The sequence below is a fragment of the Notamacropus eugenii genome, chromosome 1 (assembly GCF_028372415.1).
Source record: "Notamacropus eugenii isolate mMacEug1 chromosome 1, mMacEug1.pri_v2, whole genome shotgun sequence".
NCBI lineage: Eukaryota > Metazoa > Chordata > Mammalia > Diprotodontia > Macropodidae > Notamacropus > Notamacropus eugenii.
In genome coordinates, this window is record NC_092872.1 from 42,668,994 (window position 1) to 42,693,451 (window position 24,458).

General features: G+C 41.0%; 1 protein-coding gene across 3 annotated transcripts in view; it reads left to right on the forward strand.

Moving 5' to 3' along the window:
* LOC140497170 (zinc finger protein 316-like) overlaps positions 1-23,859 on the forward strand; it is a 104,569-nt gene extending 80,710 nt beyond the window's left edge. For 2 of the 3 annotated variants that reach the window (XM_072597815.1, XM_072597806.1), the window contains exon 6: positions 18,639-23,859. In XM_072597815.1, the coding sequence (XP_072453916.1) occupies positions 18,639-20,806 (2,168 nt within the window). In that variant the 3' untranslated portion in view covers positions 20,807-23,859. The remainder of the gene's footprint in view (positions 1-18,638) is intronic. The other variant, XM_072597802.1, reaches the window with a different exon arrangement.
* Positions 23,860-24,458: the final 599 nt, after the last annotated feature.

The following is a 24,458-nucleotide window of genomic DNA, read 5'->3' on the forward strand; positions in this document are numbered from 1 at the left end:
AGTTATTCAAACACATCCTTAGTTTCCAAAGAACACTATGCCAGTAGCCAAAAAGATCTAGACCTTTACTCTCATTTTGTTTCCCTAGATGTGGGTGGCCTCATATCCATCTTATCTTTCAATAATCATTACTCATATTTGCATAAATGATTTCCTTAATACAACCTTGTGAGGGAAGGGTAATAGAAGTATTACTCCTATTTTACAGAAAGTGACATTGAAGTGCCACATTCATGTCATGCAAGTCAAAGAGGGGCAGGCATTTGTTCATCTGAGAAAGGGAAGGGAATGTACATTTATTCAGTGCCTGCTGTGTACTGGGTACTGTGCTGAGTCCTGTACAATTCTTATTTCCTTTGATTCTCACAACAGCCTTGGTAGGTTGGTGCTGTTATTATCCCCATTTTATATTTAAGGAAACTGAGGCAGAAGTGAAGTGATTTGCCCAGGGTCACATAAGTAGTCAGTGTCCGAGACTGGATTTGCCCACAGATCCTCCTGACTTCAGGCCTAGTGCTCTGTCCACTGCTCAACCAGCTGCCCCCACAAATTATATAAGGTATAAAAACTTAGAATTTCTTTGTGTTTTAAGATTTGTAAAGGATTTTTATTTTGACAGCCCTGTAAAGGAGGGTATTCAGATATTGATCACTCTTAGGGTTAGAGAAGGTGAGCATTCCACATAGCACTTTAAGGTTTATAAAGCACTTGCGTCACAACACTTGGGTAAGAAAGTGATGTTTGTTTTATCCCTGTTTTTCAGATGAAGAAACAGGCCCAGAGAGGTTTAGTGTCTTGCCCAAGTTAGTGTCAATCAGGATTTGAACACAGGTCTCCTAATTTCAGAGTTCTTTCTGCTCCACCACAGAATGTTTTTAAATGGTGTACTTTTGTAAATGTAGTTGCTATTTTGGGAAAAGGAACTGTTTTTGTAGTTTGGAACTGAAAGGGACATGATCTTCCATGTGTTCTTTCACTTGTAATTCATGTAGTGACTGGTTTTTAGGCTATTTCAGGTTTTCAGGGACTGTCTGCTACCTTTATTTAATTAATTCTCTAGAGTGCTAAAATTTGAATCATTGCTATCCACTGCATATCATCCATTAGATAGACAATTGACTCCTTAGAAGCAAATAATAAGAGGGGCTGTTGTGTCCATTTCCCACTTTTAGTCTTTTAATTAATTTGGTTTCTCTTGAACCTAAGTCAGTCCCAGGGATGGAGTCTTGTGTCCAAGCTAGACTTAAGGGAAATAGAAGCTTCTTCTTACCCATCACAGTCTAGATCTTTTCTAACCAAGTGAGGTTTTAATCTCTGTTTCAGCACAGGACTGTGTTTGTTTCATAAGTTTAATGACCTCAGAGGAATTTGGCTGTTTGAGTCCCACATGAGGCATTCTCATTTTATGTGCTTTGGTCCGTACTTTGTCAAGCATTGATTAACCTTTATTAGTACCCACAAATCTCAAGCAGCTTATTTTTTAAAATAGAATTTTATTTTCACTTATGACTTTTTTCCCATCTCTCCCTCCTTCACCCATTGAGAAGGCAAGAAAAACAAAACCCCATTACAGATATGTATAGTGATGCAAAACAAATTCATGTCTGAAAAGAAAAGAGAATGTGCTTCAGAGTATGCTTGGAATCCATTAACTCTTTGTCTAGCTATGGAGAGCACGTTTCATCATGAGTCCTCTGAAATTGTTGGTCACTGTTGATCAGAGTTATCAGACCTTTCAAAACTGCTCACTTTTACAGTATTGTTAGTGTATAAATTATTCTCCTGGTTTTACTTAATTTACTTTGCATCAGTTCTTCCTAGGTTTTTCTTCAATCATCCCCTTCATCATTTCTTATAGTACGGTTATATTCATGTACCATAATTTCTGCCACCACATAAGAGAGCTGCTATAAATATTTTTGTATACGTGGGCTCTTTTCCTCTTTCTTTTATTTCTTTGGGATATAGATCTAGAAGTAGCAGTATCTCTGAAGCAAAGACTAGGCACAGTTTAACAAATTTTGGTATGGTTCCAGATTGCTTTCCAGAATGGTTGGCCTGGTTCACGTTACTACCAGCAATGCATTAAAGTAGGTGTTTCTCCATAACTTCTCTAACATTCGTCATTTTCCTTTTTTTGTCAACTTCAGCCAATTCAATTGCTGTGAGATGGTACCTGAGGGTTGTTTTAATTGGCATTTCTCTAACTGTTAGTGATTAAGAGCATTTTCTCATATGGCTACTGTTAGCTTGGATTTCTTCCTCTGAAAACTGCCTGTTCATATCCTTTGATGAAGTCAGTTGGGGAATGGCTCTTATTAAAACTTTGACTCAGTTCTTTGTATATCTTAGAAATGTAGTCTCATGTGGTTTTAAAGAATTCTGGAAATAAGTCTTAGTAATACCTGATATATGATTTTCCACATCAGAACAACTGTCCTGTGGGTGTCTTCCTACTCAGAGAACAGAGAGGTCACCTTTGGACTGAGGGATACCTATGTTCACTGGGAGAATGCCCTCTATATTCAAATGCCAATAAAATCAGACAGCGAAGGGGCTATATGGTCTGGAATTTATTGATTATATCACTTGAATTGTTCAGTCATTGTTTCAGTTGTGTCTGATTCATTGTGATCCCTTTTGGATTTTCTTGGCAGAGATACTGGAGTGCTATTTCCTTCTCCAGGTCATTTTGCAGATAGGAAAACTGAGGCAAACAGGGTTCAATGACTTGTTCAGGGTCATTAGTAAGCAAGCTGAGTCTTCCTGACTCTAGGCCCAGCACTGTGTCCACTAGCTGCTCTTTAAGTAGAGACCTTTCACCTATTTTTTGATCACTAAGATATGATTTTGGACCCTAAGTTTTGAGAGTGGAAGTGAGAAAGATTCTGAGTCAGTGGACAATAGAAGGGAGATCCAGGAATTAAACCACTTTATCTTCTTCTGACTACTCTTTCTCAAGAAGTTCATTACTTTGAACAAACACCAACTACATAGCCTTGGGCAAGTCACTTAACTTCTTTTGCCCTTTGTTTCCTCACTTATAAAATGAGGAGGTTGACTTCTGACTTGCTTTACAACTCTAGATCTGTGGTCCCATTATCCGGACTTTTATTTAGCACAGGCCTGCACAACATATGGCCTATGGGCCTCTTGTGGCCTGCCAGAGGATTTCAGTGGCCTGAGAAAAATTGGTTGGCACTGTGCACTCTCTCCCAGTTGTCACGTGACCCATGGCAACCAACCATCATCAGTCTGTCTCTAGTCTAACTTGTCTGCTGCCCAAAGAAGTTTAGCCTATTTTAATTTTGGCTCCAATTTACTACCAAGTTGTGCAGGTCTGATTTAGCACTGGCTATTCAGAAAGCACTCTGTTAGGGAGAAATAGAAGGCGACTCACACAAGTTCTTGCCAATAAAAAGCTTAAAGTCCAATGGGGAGATAAGACGTACACAAATAACTAGAATACAAGGTAAAATTAGTGTTAAGGGCTTTATAGGACTAAGCAAAAGGCTAGGGAAGTTCATTGTCTTGTATTGACTGTTCTCAAGGAGTGTTTTCCCTTTGCTCCATTTTTTTTTTAGTACTTCATACTTAACAGAATACTTCTCTAAATATGGTTTTAGCAAAGTTCCAGAGGCAGGGAGCACAGGTGGCCTTAGTGCCCACTTGTGGCTCAGGCCCTAGACACAGAATAGGTAGATGCTTCATCAGTTCTAAGTGAATTAGATTAATTGACCACTATTGTTAGTACATCCCAGAGGAGCATCTGACGCTTATATCTAACAAAATAGGAGTTCAATTATGGAGACCTCTGCTGAGACCTCTGCAAGTTCACCTTTCAGAAGACTTCATACCCTAGAGGGAAGATAGTCCCTCTGTCTTTATTTTTATGAGAGGAGAGAGAGTGAGCTAAAGGATGTGACTACTGTCTTAAATGTTTGAATGGCTGTCATATGAAAGAAGGAGTGGACCTTCTGTGGAGTACGTGTTAGCTCAGGACCAGTTGCTGGGTAGAAGTTATAGGGAATCAGTTTCAACTCAGTAGATCAGTTTCTAAAAATTAAAGGTAACTCAAAATGAATGGATTGCCTCTTTAAAGAGAGAGTTCCCTGTCACTGGAGATGTTTGTTAGGGACCTAATTATGGATCAGCTGGGTGAGAGAACTTGAAGAATAGCTTTTTATTCTCAAGGGTCCATTCTCTGACAACATACACCTATAAAACTCTTTGTCTCATTTGATATCAATTCAATAAATCAATCAGTACAGGAGATAACCTTTCTCACTTGGCTGAAAAACAGTCCCTTTTGTTAATAGCAGTGGCAAGACATGGCTGAGTTCACATAACTAATAAGTATCAGAAAATGGATTTTATTTTAAGCTATTTAAATTGTTTTAGTTTATAACTTTTATTTTACATCACCTCCATTTCCATCTACAGCCCTTCTTCCTTTACCCCTTCATCCAGAGGGATGTCTCCTCAAACAAAGAATGAAGGAGAGACAGAGACAGAGACAGAGACAGACAGACAGACAGAAGCAGTTCACCAAAACTAGCACAGTGTATGCAGTGTTTCATGCCCAGAGTTCCAGTGAGGTGGGACTTCACTCAGAACTATATGGTACAGTGAAAGATTGCTAGTGCTGGAGAACTATGTTCAGATCTCAGCTCTGATTTTTATTCCTTCTGTGACCATGGATAAATCATTTTACCCTTTAGATCTCAGTTTCATGAACTTTAAAATGAGGAGTTAGGAAGTTGAGGGTCATTTGTTCTCTAGGTCCTGTGTTCTCTAGCTCTGCCCTGTGCTGTGCTACACTGCTTTGGCTACAAGGAAGTCAGACTTCCTTTGCTCTCCAGTCCCCTGAGTGTCCATGGCTCCAACTCTTAGGCCTGTCTCTGCCTGGAATATGCTGGGCAGTTACCTGTATTCCCTCCAACTCAAGAATAAAAACTTAAAACATTTAGGTTCATAAAATGTCAGGGTGGGAGAGACTTTAGCTCAAAATCATCCTTCTGCTAAGAATTCTAATTTGGTCTTACAACTACTGTTGCAAGTACAACTGCTACTGTTGTAGGTTCAACCTTGATCTTCAACTTCTGGTGGTTATAACTACATAGTAACTTGTACTACCTGCAGGGATAGTTCAATTAAAAATTATTGATATACTTTGTTTTTGTGCCATGCTCATTTCCAAAAGTTAGTTTAACTTTTAAATATAAAGAAGTCCTAGTTACTTGCTATCAAGTGTTTATTTCTCTGTATGGATCTTGTTTGATATAGATTTGGTATAGATCCCCTCCTGACTTTTTCCATTATCAAGTCCTATACTGGATTTCTTCTGGTATATTTGTTTCTTGGCCTGACCCTTGAATATGGACTTGGGAGTGGAGAGGGAGTGTGGTATAATGAAAAGAACCCTGGATTTTGAGTCTGATGCCCTGTTTTTGTGTTCTGTGTTTGTGTTCAGCTGCTTGTGTGGTCTGTTATTGAACAGATTGTCACCATTCTGGGGCATACCTGTAAAATAAAGAGATCATACCACATAATATTTAAGGTTCTTTTTAGCCTGAAATTCTGTGATCCACAGACTAGATCCTCATGAGATTTCTAGTCACTCTGGAGGAGAGACCTATGTTTCTTCTCTCTTATTAGTCAGGACATATGGAAACCCAGTGAACCAAAAAAAATTTTTCCCAAACTCTGAACAGCATGATAAAAATACGGAGGCTTTCTAGAAAGAATTCATGCTCAACTAGTCTTATTTGAATGGGTAAGTGCTCATGTGATGGAAACAGAAGAGAAAACATCTTCCTACATTATTATTAGTAATCTAATGTAATAACTCACATTTCTATATTAATTTAAGGTTTATAAATTGCTTTCCTTAGAACAACTCTGTGGTAGGCAGTACAGTTATAATTATTTCTATTTTATAGATGAGGAAACAGAGGCTAAACGAGATTGTGATTTATCTGAACCTATACAACTGGAGCTGGGATTCATCTCTAGGTCTTCTGACTTTAAAGTCCAGTGCCTAGTAGTACTGAAGCCTGTGGAGACCCTAACATCTGTTTCAAAGTTATGGGCTCTAAATTCAAAGAAGTAGAGACAGATGTTGAGGAAAATCACCCATTCCATGTGACTTTGCTTCTATGTAGTGTCACAGTGCTTGGAAATGAGAATACTCTTGGTAGGGAAGAGACTCTGCAGAAAAGAGGGAGGAAGTGATAGTGGGATATTTGATCAAATAACATAAACAGCTGGATCTATAGTAACCAAGGGTGGTACATACTGACTTACCTGCCAGGTGTAAGGTTGTCGACTTCCCAGCACGAGCAGATTAAGTGTTGAGATATGGTTACATATGGTCACATATGACCATTGACATGGAAATATCTAACAGGTTATTCACATATGGTCTCCTAATTTTTGAGGCTTAAACTCTTTAAACTGGTTGTCTCTGAGATACAGTTGCTTCCACATGAATGACAAAAATCAAATGTTTGTTAAGTGCCTGCTTTATGCCGAACATTTAGGTACTGTGTGAGATAGAAAGACTAAGTAGACATGGTAACTGTCCTCAAGAACTTAGCCATTATCATACATAGGAGGTACTTAATAAATATTTGAATAATACAGTGTAAGAGATGAGTCCATAAGTGAAACATGTCCAGGGAAGGAGAAATCACTTTGACCTTGGAAGATCTCTTTATCAAGAGCTTACTGAATGTGGTGGCATTGGCATTGGATCATAAAGACCCAGGTATAAGCCGAGGTGCATGTGATGATAAATTATGAGAGAGGAAGGTTTTTAGTTTAAGGAACTGGAAGTCCTTTGGGAGACAGTTTGTTCAGACTGATTGTCCTAACATGCCCCTTCCATAATCCAGATTATCAGAAAAAAAAATGTTTCTTTAAAAACCAGAAGATGGCCTTTAGTAGGAAAACAAGAAGGATCAGAAGGTTGAAGGATAAAAGAATGTCACACATAGGGGGAAGAAGGGGAAATGGACATAGAACATTTAAAACTGTTAAACTGACAAAAAAGCCCCAAAACAAACACCGCCCCCCTCCAAACTGAGGTCCTTTTTGAAAAGGAAGTTGGTGCTTGTCTTCTAAAGAATAAAAAAGTGCTGCCAAAGGTGCTGTTAGGTGAGAGATCATCTAGAAAGTGGCAGAGGCAGGGAAGGAAAGGGAACGAATATTTATTAAGCACCTGTTATGTGTCAGGCATTGTACTAATTGTACAGTTGTGCATTGTGCACTTTAAAAATGATCTCATTTGATTTTCATAACAATCCTGTGAGGCAGGTGGCCCCAATTTTTCATTGAGGCAACTGAGGCAGAATTTAAGTGCTCACCCAGGATCACACAGCTCGTAAGGCTGGATTTAAATTCAGGGATTCTTGACTCCAGGCCCAGCACTTGTATTCACTGCACTACCTAGCTTCACGGAAGAGAGATGAGTGATGGTGGGAGTTCCTTCTGAAAGACATTGAGGCACTAACTGACCTAATAACAGCAGAGAAATTTCTTGTCTTTCAGAGGCATATGTCCCAAGACTAGTCAAAATGATAGCACTGCGCACTGGTTCTACTAGATGAAATATAGAAAGCGTTGCTGAACGTGACAAAGCCTTGAGCAACAAAAGGTCATGAAAGTACACATAATTTTTGAGCTTGTGATACCACATGAGGCATATCCCCCCAAAATGAAGGTGGAAGGACAAAAAGATTTAGAACAGCTCATTTCATGGACAAAAACTGGAAATGTAAGGGGGTACTTACCTATTGTGGAATGCCTAAGGTAAATTATGGTATATGCAGGTAATGGGATATTAATGTGCCATAAGAAATGATAAGAAGGACAATTTCAGAGTAACCTCAGAAGACCTGTATGAATGGATGCAGAGTGAAGTGAGCGGAACCAAGAAAGCTGTATGAAAACAGTAAAAGGAAAAAAAAAACTTTGGAAGACTGGAACTCTGACATGACAGTGACAGATCATGATTCCAGAGGACCAAAGATGCAACACAGTACCTGTCTCCTTACATAAGCATTTACTAAGTGCCTACTGTATGTCAGGCACCTTCTAAGTGCTTTACAAATGTTATCTCATTTGATCTCATCAGCAAACCTGAGAGGTATTAGAGCCTCATTTTTCAGATGTTTGAATTGAGGTATACTGAAGTTAAATGACTTACCCAGGGTCATACAGCTAGTAAGTATCTAAGGTTGGATTTGAACTGGGGTCTTCCTGACTTCAGGCCTAGCATTCTATCCATTGCATCCCCTAGCTGTCTCAGTTGGAGGGGTGATGGGCTCAAAATTACAAATGAAGTATATGTGCATTTTTGAATGTGGTCATTGAGAAATTTACTTTACTTGGTTACATATAATGATTACGAAGACCTTTTAGGAAGTGTGAAGGAGGGAAAAGTAAAACAATTCCCTCCCTCAACCCAAAAAAGTTTTGGTCAAGAAACTGAAGAATACAGGGGGCACAGATGATATCTTCATTGCTGCTGTTCCAGAAGACAAAAATGGAGTTGGGAAATGGAATGAATAGCTAGTTAAGGAGATAGTTTTATATGGATGTAATTAATATTTCTGGACCATAGTTTAAAGTAGTGTAGTGAAGATTCATGGAGGTGGAATATTCCAAGATGGTGGCATTAAAGTTCATAGAGAAATTCAGCTGTCCCACATAATCTAAAGCAGTCATCTAAAAAAGGCACCAGATCTGATAATGACTAAGACATTCAAAGAGAAATTTAAGTAAGCTCCATAATGTAGCCCTGTACAAAAAGAGAATTAGAAGTTGTGGGTGTCAAAAACAGGTCCTGTCAGGGAATTTGATATGAATTCAGATGAATAAACTGGAAATCTCAGCAGTAGCCAAACACTCCCCGGGGAGGATGGATGACTACAGTTCTCCTCTGGGGACCCCTGAGGGGTGACATCATCCCTCAGTGGCAACCTGCCTTCGTGGGCTGGAAGACCACTGCAGTGTCTTGTTTAGGGACGGCCACTTATAATACTCTGACTGCAGACATTGAAGCCTGCCAGCTTTCTGAGAGCAAACACACCAAAATAAGTGGAAGCTGCTCTCAGGAGCTCAGCAAATCAAAGTAAGGACCAAGCATGACCTAAATGCCCTATTCAAGAGCACAGGAAGGGGCAGAACTTAACCCTAGCACAAATTCCCAAATTAGGAACTGAGGCTGGAGATTGATTAAACAGAAACAATGATATCTCTGGGTCAGGAGATGCCTAACAGGTCAGTCTAGAAGAATAAAGTAATACCACAATAAGTACAGTCAGACTCCAGGAAAAAAATGTGATTTAGCCATAAAAGCTACAAAAACAATTGGAAGTAATATAACAAAAATGAAATAATTGCTCTGGAAGAACAAATTATAGTGAGAATTAATGAACAGAATAGAAGGTAAGTTTTCTACCAAAGGAGTGGACTCCTCTCAAATTAGAATAAACTTAACAACTTGACTTTATCAGACAACTAGAAAGATTAGAATATAATAAAAAGATTGAAAAAATAGAGGAAAATGAAAGGTATCAAAAATAACTTATCTAGAAAAAAGAAGGCTTGATCCCATAACTTGAAAAAAAAAATAAATGACTTCCTAGATTAACTAAAACCAGAGGACAAAGTGAAAATATAAAAGAATCCATCAGTCACTTACCAAAATGAAAACTTGCAGGAATATCATAGCCAGAATTCAGAGCCTCTAGGTCAAAGAAAAAAATACTCAAAGCATTCAAAGTACCAAAGAATCCCCTCCAGGATCACACGTGACTTGGCGACAACTACTTATAGGAGAGAATACCTTGGAAATAGTATTCCAAAAGGAAAATGATAAAGGCTTACAAATTATCCTGCAACACTGAATATAACCTTTTTGGATAAAATTGGACTTTTAACAGAAGAGAAAGCTTTATCATTCTTGGTGAAAAATACCAGATCTAAATAGAAATTTTGAATTGCAAACACAAGAGTAAAGAAAACCCTAGAGAGATAAATTTAAACATTTGTGAAGAACCAATTGATAATGAAGTACTTATGTTCCAGTGAAGGGGAAGAGACATATGTCCCTTCAGAATGCTCATATCTTCAAAGGTTACAGAAAAATAAATAAAAGAAATAGAAGACCTGGAGGCAACTTGTTCCATTTTGATTCTCTTTAGAGCGAAGAAGCTAGATGGTGCAGTGGGTAGAGCACTGGACCTGTTAGAAAGACCTGAATTCAAATCTGACCTCAGACACTTACTAGCTCAGTGACCCTGGGCAAGTCACTGAATCTTGTTTGCCTCAATTTCTTCATCTGTAAAATGAGCTGGAGAAGGAAGTGGCAAACCACTCCAGTATCTTTGCCAAGAAAACCTCAAGTGGAGTTACACAGAATTGAATGCAACTGAAAATGACTGAACAGCAGAGCAAAGAAAAGGGAAGGAAAAAGGAATACACTAGGTTAGAAATAAAGTAGGATGTGGAACTTAATGTTTTTTGCAGTTGGAGTGTCTCAAGAGGAGACTTTACAGACATGGAGGAAGAGGTGGAAGGAACGAGTATTACTGTCATCTGAACAGGCTAGAGTGGAGTGAACACACGCATAAGCACACCCACAGAGGTTAGTGTAGTAACAGATTAAATTTAACAAGGAAATAGAGCTGGGTTTAGAAAGAAAGGTAGCATCAGGGAGGCAATAATCACAAGGAAAATAGAACAGAACAGCTTCAGAGGGTGAATCATAAAGAGGGGACTGAAAGAAAAAAGAAAGTATAAATTGGACCAGTGAGGTGAATGGGTGCCATGGCTTGCCCAGGGAAGATCAGATGGTTAGTAAGTATTTGAGGCAAGATGTGAACTGAGGGTCAGAACTCTTGTCTATTGGGCCACCTTCCTGCCTCAGTGTGACCTCCAGTAGAATCCTAGGGAGAACCTACAGCAGATGTGCAAAATAACTCAGCAAAGGAGACTGAAAATGAGCTATCAGCCAGGCAGGAGGTGAACTGAGATAGTAGGGTTACAAAAGGCCAGGGAAGAGAAAATCTAGGAAGATAGGGTGGTCAACAGTCTCTGAGGTTGAGAAAATTAGGAATGAGAAAAGAGCATTATATTTGGAAATGCAGAGGTCATTACTAATTTTGGAGAGAACATTTTCATTTCAGTGAAGTTGGCAGTTAAATCACAAAGGTTTGAGTGGTGAGAGGAGAGGATGTAAAGAAAGTGTAGTAACTTTTTCAAGGAGTTTGGATGAAAAAGTGATGTATCATAATTTGAGAGTAGGGTATGAAGTGTGTGTAGGAGTTTCTTTTGGATAGAGGACATTTGGGCATGTTGCAGGGGAATAGAGAAGGAACCAATTGATAGGGAGATAATTTAAGAGAGTAGTGGGATGATTGAGGATGCAGTCTGCTAACGAAGACAGAGGATGGTATCAGATGCACATATAGAAGGATCAACTTGGCAAGCAGAAGTGTCATGTTTTTGTCAGCCTGAGGGAAATAAGGAAGGAGCTGGAAATGATGTTATGAAGAGAGTGGGAGAAAGGGGTACTCATGTTAAATAGTCTTTTATTTTCAGTAAAGGCAAAGTCCTCAGCTAAGAGTAAGGGGGGAAAAGGAGGTGTGATGGGGAGGAGTGGAGACAAACTTTGAAATAGCTTCTGTGAAATAATAGATCATTAGGAAAACTAGTGTCTTGCTGCAGTGAGGACCCATTTGACACCAAGTACCATAAGTTTGTAATACAGCAAGTCAGTATAATTGTGAGGCTTCCTCCAGTTTTGTTTGGTGCTTGTGAATAGCAGTATAGGAGATGGATGGTGAGAGTAATCCAAGGCTCAGGGTTGGCAAGAGAAGAGCAGTGATAGGGTAAGGGAGCAAGGCATTCGCAATAAGGGTTGAAGATTTATAGAGTTGAAATGGCTTGAAGTTGTTGATGGGGGAACAAAAGTGAAGTCAGAGTAGTATTAAAGGCCTAACAAAGTTTTTGAGAAAATATAATACCGATTTATTTAAAAAAATTTAGAAACATAGGAATAAGTGGACCTTTCTTTAATATGGTAAACTTTATCTTGCCTATACCTAGAGCCAATGTTATGTGTAATGGAGAAATGTTAGAGGCTGTTCTATTAAAATCAGGGGTAAAGCAAAGATGCTTATCATCACTATTATTTGATATATTGATAGAAATGCTAGCTCTAGCATTAAGATGGAAAAAAACTGAGGGAATAAGTGTAGTCAAAAAAGGAAATGAAATTGTTGCTTTTTATAGATGACATGATGGTATACTTAGAGAACCTTAGAGATTCAACTAAAATTAACTGAAATTAATTTCAGAAAATTGGTAGGACATAAAACAAACCCACACAAATTTATCAGGCTTTTGGCATATTATTGGTATAAATTAGCCAGAAGGGGTAGAGAAATTCTATTAAAAATAATTATAGATTGCAAAAAAATTTGGGAGAACAAATACTAACACATACATAGGAATAACATGAATATAACTACCAAATGCTTTTATAGTAATACGGACTTGAATAGTTGAGAGATTAATTGCTGTGGTTGGATATGAATTCAATAAAATGGCATGCTATTCAAATTAATTTGCTTATTAATTGCCATATCAGACTACCAAGAACTATTCTCTGGGAGTAGAAAAGTGATAAAATTAATCTAGGTTAACAAAAGATCAAGAATCTCAATAATGAAAGAAAGTGAGAAGAAAGGGTTCCTAGCTCAGACCTAGATCTAGTTATCAGATCTCAGAAATTATACCAGAGAAGTCATCATCAAAGCTATTTGAGTCCAGTTAAAAAATAGACAAGTTGATCAGTGGGACAGATTAGGAACATAAGATCTAGAAGCAAATGGATTTATTGGCATAAATGTTCCATAAATCCCATGGCCCCAACTACTAGGGTAAAGATTATTGGGGCAAATTACTGGGATAATGGAATGAAACCTGCTGGGAACACTGGAAGGCAGTCTAGCAGAAATTATGTTTAGATCAATGCCTCACACCATTTTCCAGAAAAGACTCCAAATGGATACAGGTCACATGATAAAAGAATTAGAACAGGGAAGGAAATTGAAAATCTTTTTAAACTGTAGATAGGAGAAGAGTTCTTGAGGATCACGGGAGATGAAATGAAAATTTTGAATTACATAAAATTGAAACGTGTTGACATAAATGAAATCAGTGCAGTTAGAATTAGGAAGGGAAACAATTAGCTGGGGAAAAATCTATAAATTTCTCTGATAGAAACTGATTCAAAGGAGTCAAAAGATTCAGGGGTTGTTCCCTGAAATATAAATGATCCACAGATGAAGACAGGTAGTTCTAAGAGAATTACTTGAGAGGTTTAGTGACTTGCCCAGTGTGGGGCTTGAATTCCTGTCATCCTGACATTAAGGCAGGCTCTTTCTCTACTGTGCCATTATATGTAAATGCCTGAAGGCAGGTATCTCTCTAAAAAATTTTAAAGTTGTTGTGTAAATGCTGACTCTGCATTGATAGAGGACATTTCCTCACTGAGAATTCCATATAGAGAAAGTTTGCTAAGGTATAATAGGTCTGTAATGAATCTGTCTCTGTATAAAGCATACTTAGATGAAATTGAAGATTCTTCATATATTTGAAATAAATAAAAAAAAACCCCTTCAACTAGGTATGGATTAAGAACCTTTAACTAAATTAATTTTTGAGAGGCCTTTTTGAGGTTAACTCTAGCTTTTCTTTCATTCCTAGGGCCACTTTTACTTTCTCTCACTTACTATGCTTCTAAGCGTTCAGGCCTCTTGAGAGCCCTCAGGCTTTGGGGTTCTACCTTTTACCTTCTTGCCTTAAGCTATGAAAACTCCCTATAGGATTCTCTCCTGTTGCCTGTATTCATAAAGTGTAGTTGATGGCTGTGGTTTTTGCTTGGCTGTTTCCTAAAAGGGGGAAGGGACTGCCATGTTAATTATTGCAGAAAAAACTTTAAACCACATTTCCCTTTTTTCTTGATCTTTTTTGTTCCAGGTCTGAAACATAAAAGGTCACATTCTATTTCACAGCTTAGTTTCAGGTATACCCAGATATGCCCAGTATGTGGTATATTGCTATCTTCTTTGAATTCACCTTCTCATCTAGGAAAAATTACCTTAGCAACCACTCAACTTCTGCCTCTCCGTTAGCAATTAGCACTGAATCGCTTCTTTGTTTTTATTCTTTTTAATTCCTTGCTTCTATATTAATTTTATTTAGTTCAGGTCAACTTATTTCTTAAAGGGACCAACTCTTTGCTCCGTCTCCAAAAATTTTAACACATTTGAGCATGATAGAATATTCTTTTAATTAATTATGTAGTGGTTTCCTCATATACATCATGAAAGGTCACTGAATCCAAGGTCAAGTTGCAAGTGGAGTATTATATTCACTTCCGGGGTTATATTTAGGCATTTATTCAGGCTGGAGAAATCACGAAGAGGATGACCATGATGGAGAGAAGATTTGAAACCATGCCCTGGAAAGCAAGCAAGTTTCTCAACCTCTGTGCCTTGATTTTTCTCATCTCTAAAATTAAGGGGTTGTGCTTGATAAACTTGAAGTCCCTTAGAGCTCTAGATCTGTGATCCTCTAAGGGCTTAGTTAAGCAGCTGAGCTTGTTTAATCTGGGAAAGAGAACCTTTATGTGTGCTACAATAATAGCTGTTCTCAGTCTTTGAGGGGCTATATGGAAGAAGGATTAGACATATTTTTGCTTGGCCTCTGAGGGCAAAGCTAGTAGCAGTGGGTAGGAGGTGCCAGAGGTAGATTTTAGATTTTTATCTTACTATATAAAAAAAAGGTCTAACTAGTAAAACTGTCCAATAATGAAATGGGCTGCCTTGGGGCTCTCTATACAGAGAGGGCCCTGTCACCAGATATTCACCTGGAGGCTGGGTGACCATCTGTCAGGGGTGTTTGATGGGGGATTCCTCCTTTTGCTAGTGGCTTGAACAGGTGACCTCAGAAGTCCCTTTCAGACTTGAGATTCTGTGTTTCCAGGGAATCTGATTAATTTAAATGAGCACTTACTGAGAATACTCCTTAAACAAGGCTCCTTGCTAGGTTGCAGGAGTTGTAAGAGGTATTTTCTTGTTGACTTCCCATCCCAGAATCCCACCTTTCATCTCATTGTTCTTTATTTGTCCTTTAACAGCTGCTTTGCTACAACATGGAGGAAACCTTGCCACTTTTAGGTATAGTTAATTGTGATAATACCTTAAATTCATAAGAGATTTTACTGTTTCCAAATGTTTTTCAAATCCATTATTTCACTCAATCCTGGCGATATACGCAGAAGGTGGACTGTATAGTATTATTGTCTCTTCTTTGCAGGTGAGAAAATAAGCCCTGAGATTTAAGTGACACGCCTAAATAACATCTCAAACTAGTGGTAGAACAGATCTCCTAACTAGTTCACTGTTGTTTTTTCCAATACAACATCTCAAAGGAACCAAGGCCCTAGAGGTAGAAGGGATGTAAAGGTCATCTTAATTCAAACCTTTCATTTTTCAGATGTACAAACTAAGGTTAAATGACTTACTGAAGATCACACAGGTAGAAAATGGCAGAGCTGGGCTTGGAAATCAGGTCTTTGGACTCCATTTCCAGAGATTTTTCTCTGTCCCATGTTGCCTGCCTCTCTGTAGATGTTTTTCTTTTACTATGTACCAGATCCCTCAGCACAAGCCATATGAATTGCCATATATAAGGGAAGATGAAGAAGGTGTGTAGCAGTTTCACAGTGAATTGTAGCTTTAGACTTCTTCAGTGAGTATAGAGCTAGCCCAAGGAAAAGACCTCTCTAGACTTAGTGTCTGATGAGCTACCTTGCATTCATATATTGCTATCTTCTTTGAATTCACCTTCTCATCTAGGAAAAATTACCTTAGCAACTACTCAACTTCTGTCTCTCCATTAGCAATTAGCACTGAATCACTTCTTTGTTTTTATTCTTTTTAATTCCTTGCTTCTATATTAATTTTATTTAGTTCAGGTCAACTTATTTCTTAAAGGGACCAACTCTTGCATTCAGGGAAGTATTGATATGGGAAGAGCATGAGACTCATCCTAAAAATGTCCTTTAGCAGTGGGAACTGGGATAGTTTTCTGGGTTAGCCAGTTCCTTTTTTTATATACTTTGCATCGGGGGGAGGTGAGAGGGAAAAAGTGAAGCCTACTCTCATCACATTTGGCTCAAGGAAGGAATAACATGCACACTCACCTTGGTATGAAAACATACCTTACATTACAGGAAAGTAGGGGAGAAGGGGATCAGCCGGGATGATGGAAGGGAGGGCCAGTGGGAGGAGAGATCGATTAGAAGTAAACACTCTTGGGGAGGGACAAGGTCAAAAGAGAAAATAAAAGAAATGGGAGTCAAGGATAGGATGCAGGGAAATATAGTTAGTCTTACACAACGTGACTATTATGGAAGTCATTTGCAAAACTAAAACAACAAACAAAAACAAAGTACTTTGCATCTAGGCCTGGTCTCATCGTGTAGCTAGTCAGTCACCATAATTACTTGGGAGAATCTTCTGGTGATTGAGCTTTGAGGTGTGGCCTGTGTTATTGAGCCACTAAAGAAAAACCCTAGCTATTTCAGACCCCTAACCTGCCCAAATCTTACTGGTGATTAATTAAGTGCTTAATTGATGTTTGTTGACCAACTGGTTTTGATGGTAATGGGCAAAATAAGCCTTCTGAAAACTTTCATGGTATGGGGCATGGTTTTCCTTAGACTTTTCCTGTTTTGTTTTGTTTTTTTTTTAAATCACTGTGCTTTTATTTTTTTAAAGAAATTAGTATTATATGTCTTTTCCTGAAAACCTTCTTTTATTGTCCTTTTGACTTAGAACAACAGATACCATTTACTGGTATCTGTTTTGGTTTCTGTGTATCTGTGTACTGGTATCTGTGGTTTTGGTTGGATGATCTGATTTTTTAAAATTAATTAATTTTATTTACTTTCAGTGTTCTACAATTACTACCACATAACCTAGATTATTATTTTTCCCTCCCATCCTCCTAATTACCCCCTCCCTCCCCAAGACAGCATACAATTTTATATAGGTTCTACTCAAACATTCTTATTAAATACATTTTCACTATAGTCATGCTGTGTAGAAGAATTAAATTGAATGGGAGAAATCATATAACAAACCAAAACGTAATACACACATACATACACACACACACACACACACACACACACACACACAAAATGATCTGCTACATTCTGCGATTGAATTCCATAGCTCTTTCTCTGGGGCATTTTGCCTTAGAAGACCATTGGGAATTTTTTTTAAGTCCTTGCATTGCTACGAAGTTCCAAGTCTACCAGAAAAAACTCTTGCACCCTGTGGTCATTGTTGTGCACAAAGTTCTCCTGGTTCTGCTCCTTTCGCTCAGCAACAGATCATATAAGTCTTTCCAGGTCTCTCTGAAGTCTTCCCGTTCATCATTTCTTATAGCGCAATAGTATTCCATTACATTCATATACCATAATTTATTCAGCCATTCCCCAATTGATGGGCATCTCCTTGATTTCCAGTTTTTGGCCACCACAAAGAGTGCTGCTATAAATATTTTTGTACATGTGGGACCCTTTCCCATTTTTATGATTCTTTTGGGGATACAGTCCTAAAAACGATATTGCTGGGTCAAAGGGTATGCATGCATATTTTTGTAGCCCTTTGGGCATAGTTCCAAATTGCTCTCCAGAATGGTTGGATCAGCTCACAGCTCCACCAACAATGTATTAGTGTTCCAACTCTCCCACATCCTCTCCAACATTTATCATCTTCCTGTTCTGTCATGTTTGCCAGTCTGATAGGTATGATGTGGTACCGCAGAGTTGTTTTGATTTGCATCTCTCTAATCAAAAGTGATTTAGAGCATTTTTTCATATGACTATAGATAGCTTTAATTTCTTCCTCTGAAAATTGCCTGTTCATATCCTTTGACCATTTATCAATTGGGGAACTGATTTTCTCGGTATGGTTATTTCCTCCACCAGTGCAGTTCACAAACCCTCTTTGCCTTATTAGATGGTCTTTGAGAGTTGCCATGACTGAAAAATTGTTACCCTGAGGTCGGTTTTGTTATGAACCTCTCTCAGATTACTGAAACTAGTCCTCACATGATAGATAGACTCACAGTGGTCACCAGACTTAACATCTTTTCAACTTGGAAGGACCTACTAGAATTTCTATTCTTCTGACATACAGCCTTTGGGAAATAAGTATCATCCTCACACCATAATGAGGCACAGGAGAAAGAGGGTACAGTAATAAGCAGAACAACTCCTAATTTCTCTAAAGTTTATGCAGCAGTTCCCGCACTATAGTCCTATGAAGTTGGGAGTGCAAGTATTACTATCCCCATTTTATAGATGAGCTAAGAAAGGTGAGATGGCTTGTCCAGGTGCTTACTTGTACTGCTGGTCTATGGTCGACCTAGAAATCAAACCTAGCTTTTATCACTCAAAAATGAATGCTTTAAAAAAAAAACCCATACCACAGTCTTTTTCAAGGATCTGCCCTTTTCTTAGTTCTCCTCTCTTTCTCTTTTAGGTGGTTGGTTTTGGAATGAGGATGATGAGGATGAAGATGAGGATGAAGAAGAAGGTCCTCTGGAGACCCCTGAGGAATCAGAGCCACCAGGAGTATGGTCAGCAGCCTATGGGGTGGGAGATGTTCCTGGAACCTGGGGACCTGATGATTCCATCCAGGTCCAGCCAACAGATCTGTGGGGAGGAGACCCCTCAAATATGGGGATGGTCACTGAAGGACAAGAGATCAAGCCCCTTCTTCACAGTGGGGAGGGAGGTGCTCCACTTCTGCCCCCCTGGGCATTCTCAGCAGTGGTGGAAGCAGCTGGGGGCCGGCCAGAGACAACGTGCGATGTGTGTGGGAAGGTGTTCCCTCATCGGTCAGGGCTGGCCAAGCACCGTCGCTACCATGCAGCTGTGAAGCCTTTCGGTTGTGAAGAGTGTGGAAAGGGTTTTGTTTATCGTTCTCACCTGGCTATTCACCAGCGCACACATACAGGAGAGAAGCCCTTCCCCTGCCCTGACTGTGGCAAGCGCTTTGTCTATAAGTCCCACCTGGTAACCCACCGACGTATCCACACAGGTGAGCGACCCTACCGCTGCTCCTTCTGTGGGGCTGGCTTTGGCCGCCGGTCCTATCTGGTGACGCACCAGCGCACCCACACAGGCGAGCGGCCGTACCCTTGCCCCCAGTGTGGCCGCAGTTTCAGTCAGAGCTCGGCACTTGCCCGCCACCAGGCTGTCCACACTGCGGAGAAGCCTCACTGCTGCCCTGATTGTGGACGGGCCTTTAGACTTCGAGCAGACTTCCAGCGTCATCGAAGGGGTGGGAAATGCTCTGATCTTAGAGAAGAAGCGAGAAGAGAAGAGAGCGAGGGACCTGAGCTGGGTGGGGAGGGTCTGGACCCTGTAAACGAAGGCCCTGTTATAGATAGGAACTACCCAGAGTTGGGGAATGGTTTTGGGGAAGGGGAAGGTCCTTCTCACCCTCTTGACTTCCACTTCCCACTGCCGCCAAAATCTTGGCTTCATGGAGAGAACCTCCCAATGTTAGCCCTTCAGGATTTTGGAGAAAGGGTGGCCCATGAATTGGTTGATGCTCCCCCTATCCCTGGTCATTTAGGGAGTCAGATCTCTCTAATTGATGGGACAGCAATGCCTTGTGACCCCTGTGCCAGTGGACTGCTATCTTTTGGCCCTTCAGTTGGGAGTCTCCTTTCGGACCCCCAACCTTCTTCCATGTTGGAAGAAGAGACTCCATGGATATGCTCTGACTGTGGAAAGACCTTTGGGCGTCGGGCAGCCCTGGCTAAACACCAGCGCTATCATGCTGGGGACCGGCCACACCGCTGTGCGGATTGTGGAAAGAGCTTTGTGTATGGTTCACACTTGGCAAGGCACCGGCGCACACACACAGGTGAACGCCCTTTCCCCTGTCCAGAGTGTGGGGCCCGCTTTGCCCGTGGCTCCCACTTGGCTGCGCACGTGCGTGGCCACACTGGGGAGAAGCCTTTTGTGTGTGGGGTTTGTGGGGCTGGATTTAGCCGAAGGGCCCACCTGACAGCTCATGGGCGGGCACACACGGGAGAACGACCCTATGCTTGTGGGGAGTGTGGGCGGCGCTTTGGGCAGAGTGCAGCCCTGACTCGGCACCAGTGGGCACATGCAGAGGAGAAGCCACACCGGTGTCCTGACTGTGGCAAGGGCTTCGGCCATAGTTCAGACTTTAAGAGGCACCGAAGAACCCACACTGGGGAAAAGCCCTTCCGTTGTGCAGACTGTGGACGGGGTTTTGCCCAGCGCTCTAATCTGGCCAAGCACCGGCGGGGTCACACGGGTGAGCGGCCTTTCCCCTGCCCTGAGTGTGGGAAGAGGTTCTCACAGCGCTCTGTGCTGGTCACCCACCAGCGAACGCACACAGGGGAGCGGCCCTATGCGTGTGCAGCTTGTGGCCGACGATTCTCCCAGAGCTCTCATCTCCTCACCCACATGAAGACTCATCGTGGGACGACAACTGGGCCAGCAGCCAAAGCGGAAGGGCCAGGGCAGAACCAAGCCAATAGGCCTTCTGGGGAGAAAGAGGACAGTAGTAACACTGTGGTAGAATTTGGGGGAAACTCTAGCTTTGCATCTGAGGAACCCACCATGTTACCTGGCCCCTCCTGCTCTTATGAGGAGACCCTCATGTGAGGTGGGTGAGGAGGGAGCTGGGAGGAGGCATGTCCCAAGAGACCATTTGTCTCTTCCCTTTGTGACTCCCCATGTACAGGGAGCTGGGTACAGGAAATAACCCCTGGGAGGTCTCCTGTGTGTCATCTGACTTCATGCTCCCTCCTCCTCTCTCTCCACAGTGACCCAAGCAAGAGGGAGTTGGGCTTAGTTGCTTGCTCTGAAGCCCCTGGCACTTCCCCAGCACCTCACGTTAGTGATTCTCTCCTGCTCCAGTTCTCCAGTAGGAAGCTGCATTTCTGATTGGGGCTGGTATGGAAGAGGTGGCCTTGGGGCAGGGTGGGGTGAGAGCTGGGGTTTGGGAAAGACTGAAAGAGAAAAGATGCAGAAGGTTGGCATCACAGCAGCTTGGAATATGATGCCATTTGGGGCTTATGTAGTAGAGCAAACCAATAGTCATGAATGGTGGTGTTATTTATTTTATTCTGTTGCAGAATTGGGTGGAAAAACCCCTCACATGGTTTACTTCTCTGTAAGCCTGGGTTTGAGCAAGAGAAGGAGGTTCTTGCTTGGTAGCATGGGACTAGACAAGGGGAGCAGGGGCATCTGTGAATCGAAGCTTAAGTCTGAGGTGCAGGTGCAGTTGCAGGTGCAGTGGAATTCCCCCCTCTTCTCAGCTAACTTTGTAAAAAGTGTTTGGTTAATGGGTGACTTCAGGTCAATTCAGTTCATTTTAATATTGACTAGGAAGTGATGTAAGAACCCGGTAATTCTTGTTGATGCCAGCTGGCATCTGTCTGACAACTTCAGTCCCTATTCTAGGGGTAAAACTAGATAATTTCTAAGGTCCCTTGCATCTCTAACATTGTCTTCTATATTCTAAAGTCCTTTCCAGTTATGATATTCTATGTTTTAAGGTCCTGTTTACTTCTGACATTCTGTGTTTGATGTTTTAATTTCCTTCTAGATTCACTGTTCTGTGTTCTAAGGCCCCTTCCACTGCTAATATCTTCTGTCCTAAGGTCTCTTCCAGCTCTGACATTTCTATGTCTTGAGGTACCTCCTAGCTCTATCATTCTTATGTTCTCTATTTTTGTGGATCACTGGGTAAGAGAGCTTAGAGGAATTCCAAAGAGATTGGATCTATGTTCCTAGCCCAAAGGAATTGAAGCAAAACTGAGAAAACTTTTAATGTTACTTTGTGATCATGCCTTGAAGTTGAATCATAGTACCAACTGATCGAATAGTGGTCAAGAATGTTGATGTTACTATCTTCTCTGCTGGATATCCTAAGTATTCTGGAGGGAGGATGGACTAGCTCAGTATGCTTGTGGGCTGGGAAAGGTTGGATAATAGAGACTAGGTATCCACAACGGGAGAGGAAGCACATTTGAAGCCTTATGCTTCAGATTGAATGCACTTCCTTAGGTATCACCACCACACTTCTCAGCTGCCTGACATCAGGCTTAATTAGATAGTCCGGTTTGCCTTGTCATCAATGGTTGGTAGCGAATTTGACAATAGTAGTCAAGTGCATTATAGTTCCAGTCATCTCCCCAGAATTCTGACTGTCTCTACCTCTGGTCTAGAGCTAGAGGTAAAGAAGTATGTTGCACAAAGAGGCCTGTGGAAAATCACACATTTATGTGAACCACGAGGCTGCTTCTAGTGAGTTCTTTGAGTGGTGTAGATCACCTCTCTGGAGTTCCCTCTGTTGTGAGTTAAAGTGAAATTACTGTTCATTGTTTCCATGTAAACTCACCCAGAGGTGGACGTCACTGGGAAGAGCTCTGTTGCTTCCCAAATCTTCCCTAAAGCTAGAGATTCTCTGCACTAGCATCTTCCCACAAACTGGTTAGAATGTCCCATGAAGCCAATGTGGTTCACTTAGCACCTTTCTTCTGAATTTAACACTTCATAGATTTAAGTATAATTAAGCACTGCTGTGAGTGACTGACTGAAGGAGGTCATGGAATCTCTTTCCTAGAGATCTTTAGGAATAGGATAGATGCACTTGCCTGTAGGCAAGGGAATGGGCCAGATGACCTCTGGAGGTCCTTTCCAGTTCTTTTTCTATAGTTATTTCATTACTAGAGGTGAGTTGTATTTCTGTTTACAAGCAGTACTCCCATAGAAAAGTAGTGTTCCTGTTCCAAGGAGCAGGGAATGGAGACACTAAGAAGTTAAGTAATTTGCACAGGAATGACGATGAATTAATGACCAGGTTAGGATTCCGAACAACCAATATTTATTGAACGCCTATTATGTGCAAAGTACTCTATAGTCTAAACTGCACAATTAGTTTAAAGAGCAGCGAAGGGCATCTTGGGAAATAACCAGCAAACCATTTTGTTTCTTTGCCAGTCTGAACGGTACCAAAAAAATTGCCATTTTGAATTCAGTTTCATTCGACTATAATTCATTTGCTGTAATGTAGGCATGGCATTGAGGGCCAGGAGGGAGAGAGGCAGGGCTGCTGAGGGTCTTTGGGGGAATTGGGATTGGGAAGCACAAGTAGTCGGTGGGGTTGGGAGGTAGGCCTTAGAAGGGGGGGGAGGGTGGGTTGGGAAAGTAGAAGGGAAGGGTTAAAAAGCGATGTGGGGATGGGGGTGAATAGGAGGGGAGGGGACAAAGGGGGTTTGTGGTGATGCAGAGGGGATTAGCAATGTTTGGGGGAAATCACGTATATCGATTAGTTATGCAGCATTATCTTGACTCTTGGCTCAGTCATATGTGGACAAGAAAGATTAAGGTGCCTCAGCTGTGGGCAGTGTCCTACATAGCAATTTCTGCCCTTTCCCTAGAAGGAGCAGAAGCCCTAGAAATGGAGTGTCAGGGAGGGAAGTGGGTTTGTGTGCTGCGTACCTGGAGAGGTGGAAAGGAGCTGCGGAAACGACAGTAGCAGTGCCGGGATCCAGATGCCATCCCTTTCCACATCTGGCATGTCTCTTCATGTGCATGTCTTGTGTTCCCCTTGGCCCCTTTCCTGCCTCCTGTCCCCCTCAAATGCATCCATCCCATACTCACCCTTGTCAGCTGGAGAACCTAGCTTTAATAAAGAATGGAGAAATTGAGCTTGACTTGACTCCCTTGCTGTCGACAGTTCCTTGGGTCCCTCATCTAAGGAATTTCCCATGATGAATGAGAGGACTTTTTCTTTATAAACTTGGCAGGTGCAGTGGCAATATTTTACATTTTGAGGGGGGGGGTATTCTTACTGTATATTGCATTAACATATTCAACTGAGTACTTAAAGGAGTCATTTCGTAAAAAAGTGTGAAGTCTGCCATGGCTACTTGCAGAGCTTCCTTTTCACTTGGTAACTCAATTAGTTTTCACTCAGATTTATGCATTAGGCTCATTAGTACTGGGTTACAGGACTTGGACTAGAGTGGAGGGGCGGATGTTAGCTTTTGGCACATGAAACCACAAAATGATGACTCCTAAGGTGACACCCTTGACTAACTATAATTGTTAAAGATATATGCCTCTTGTTGCCATCCACTGAGATGCATGATTTGTCCCCTAGCAAGACAGTAATGTTGGACAAAAGTTCTGTCTCACCAGTTTTCTGGCTGTCACTCTAGTAAGTACCATATGGAGGTGATACTGCTTTGTTCACTGTGCCATTGTCTTGAGCAGAATCCATCAACGGGGCCCATTATTTCTGTGC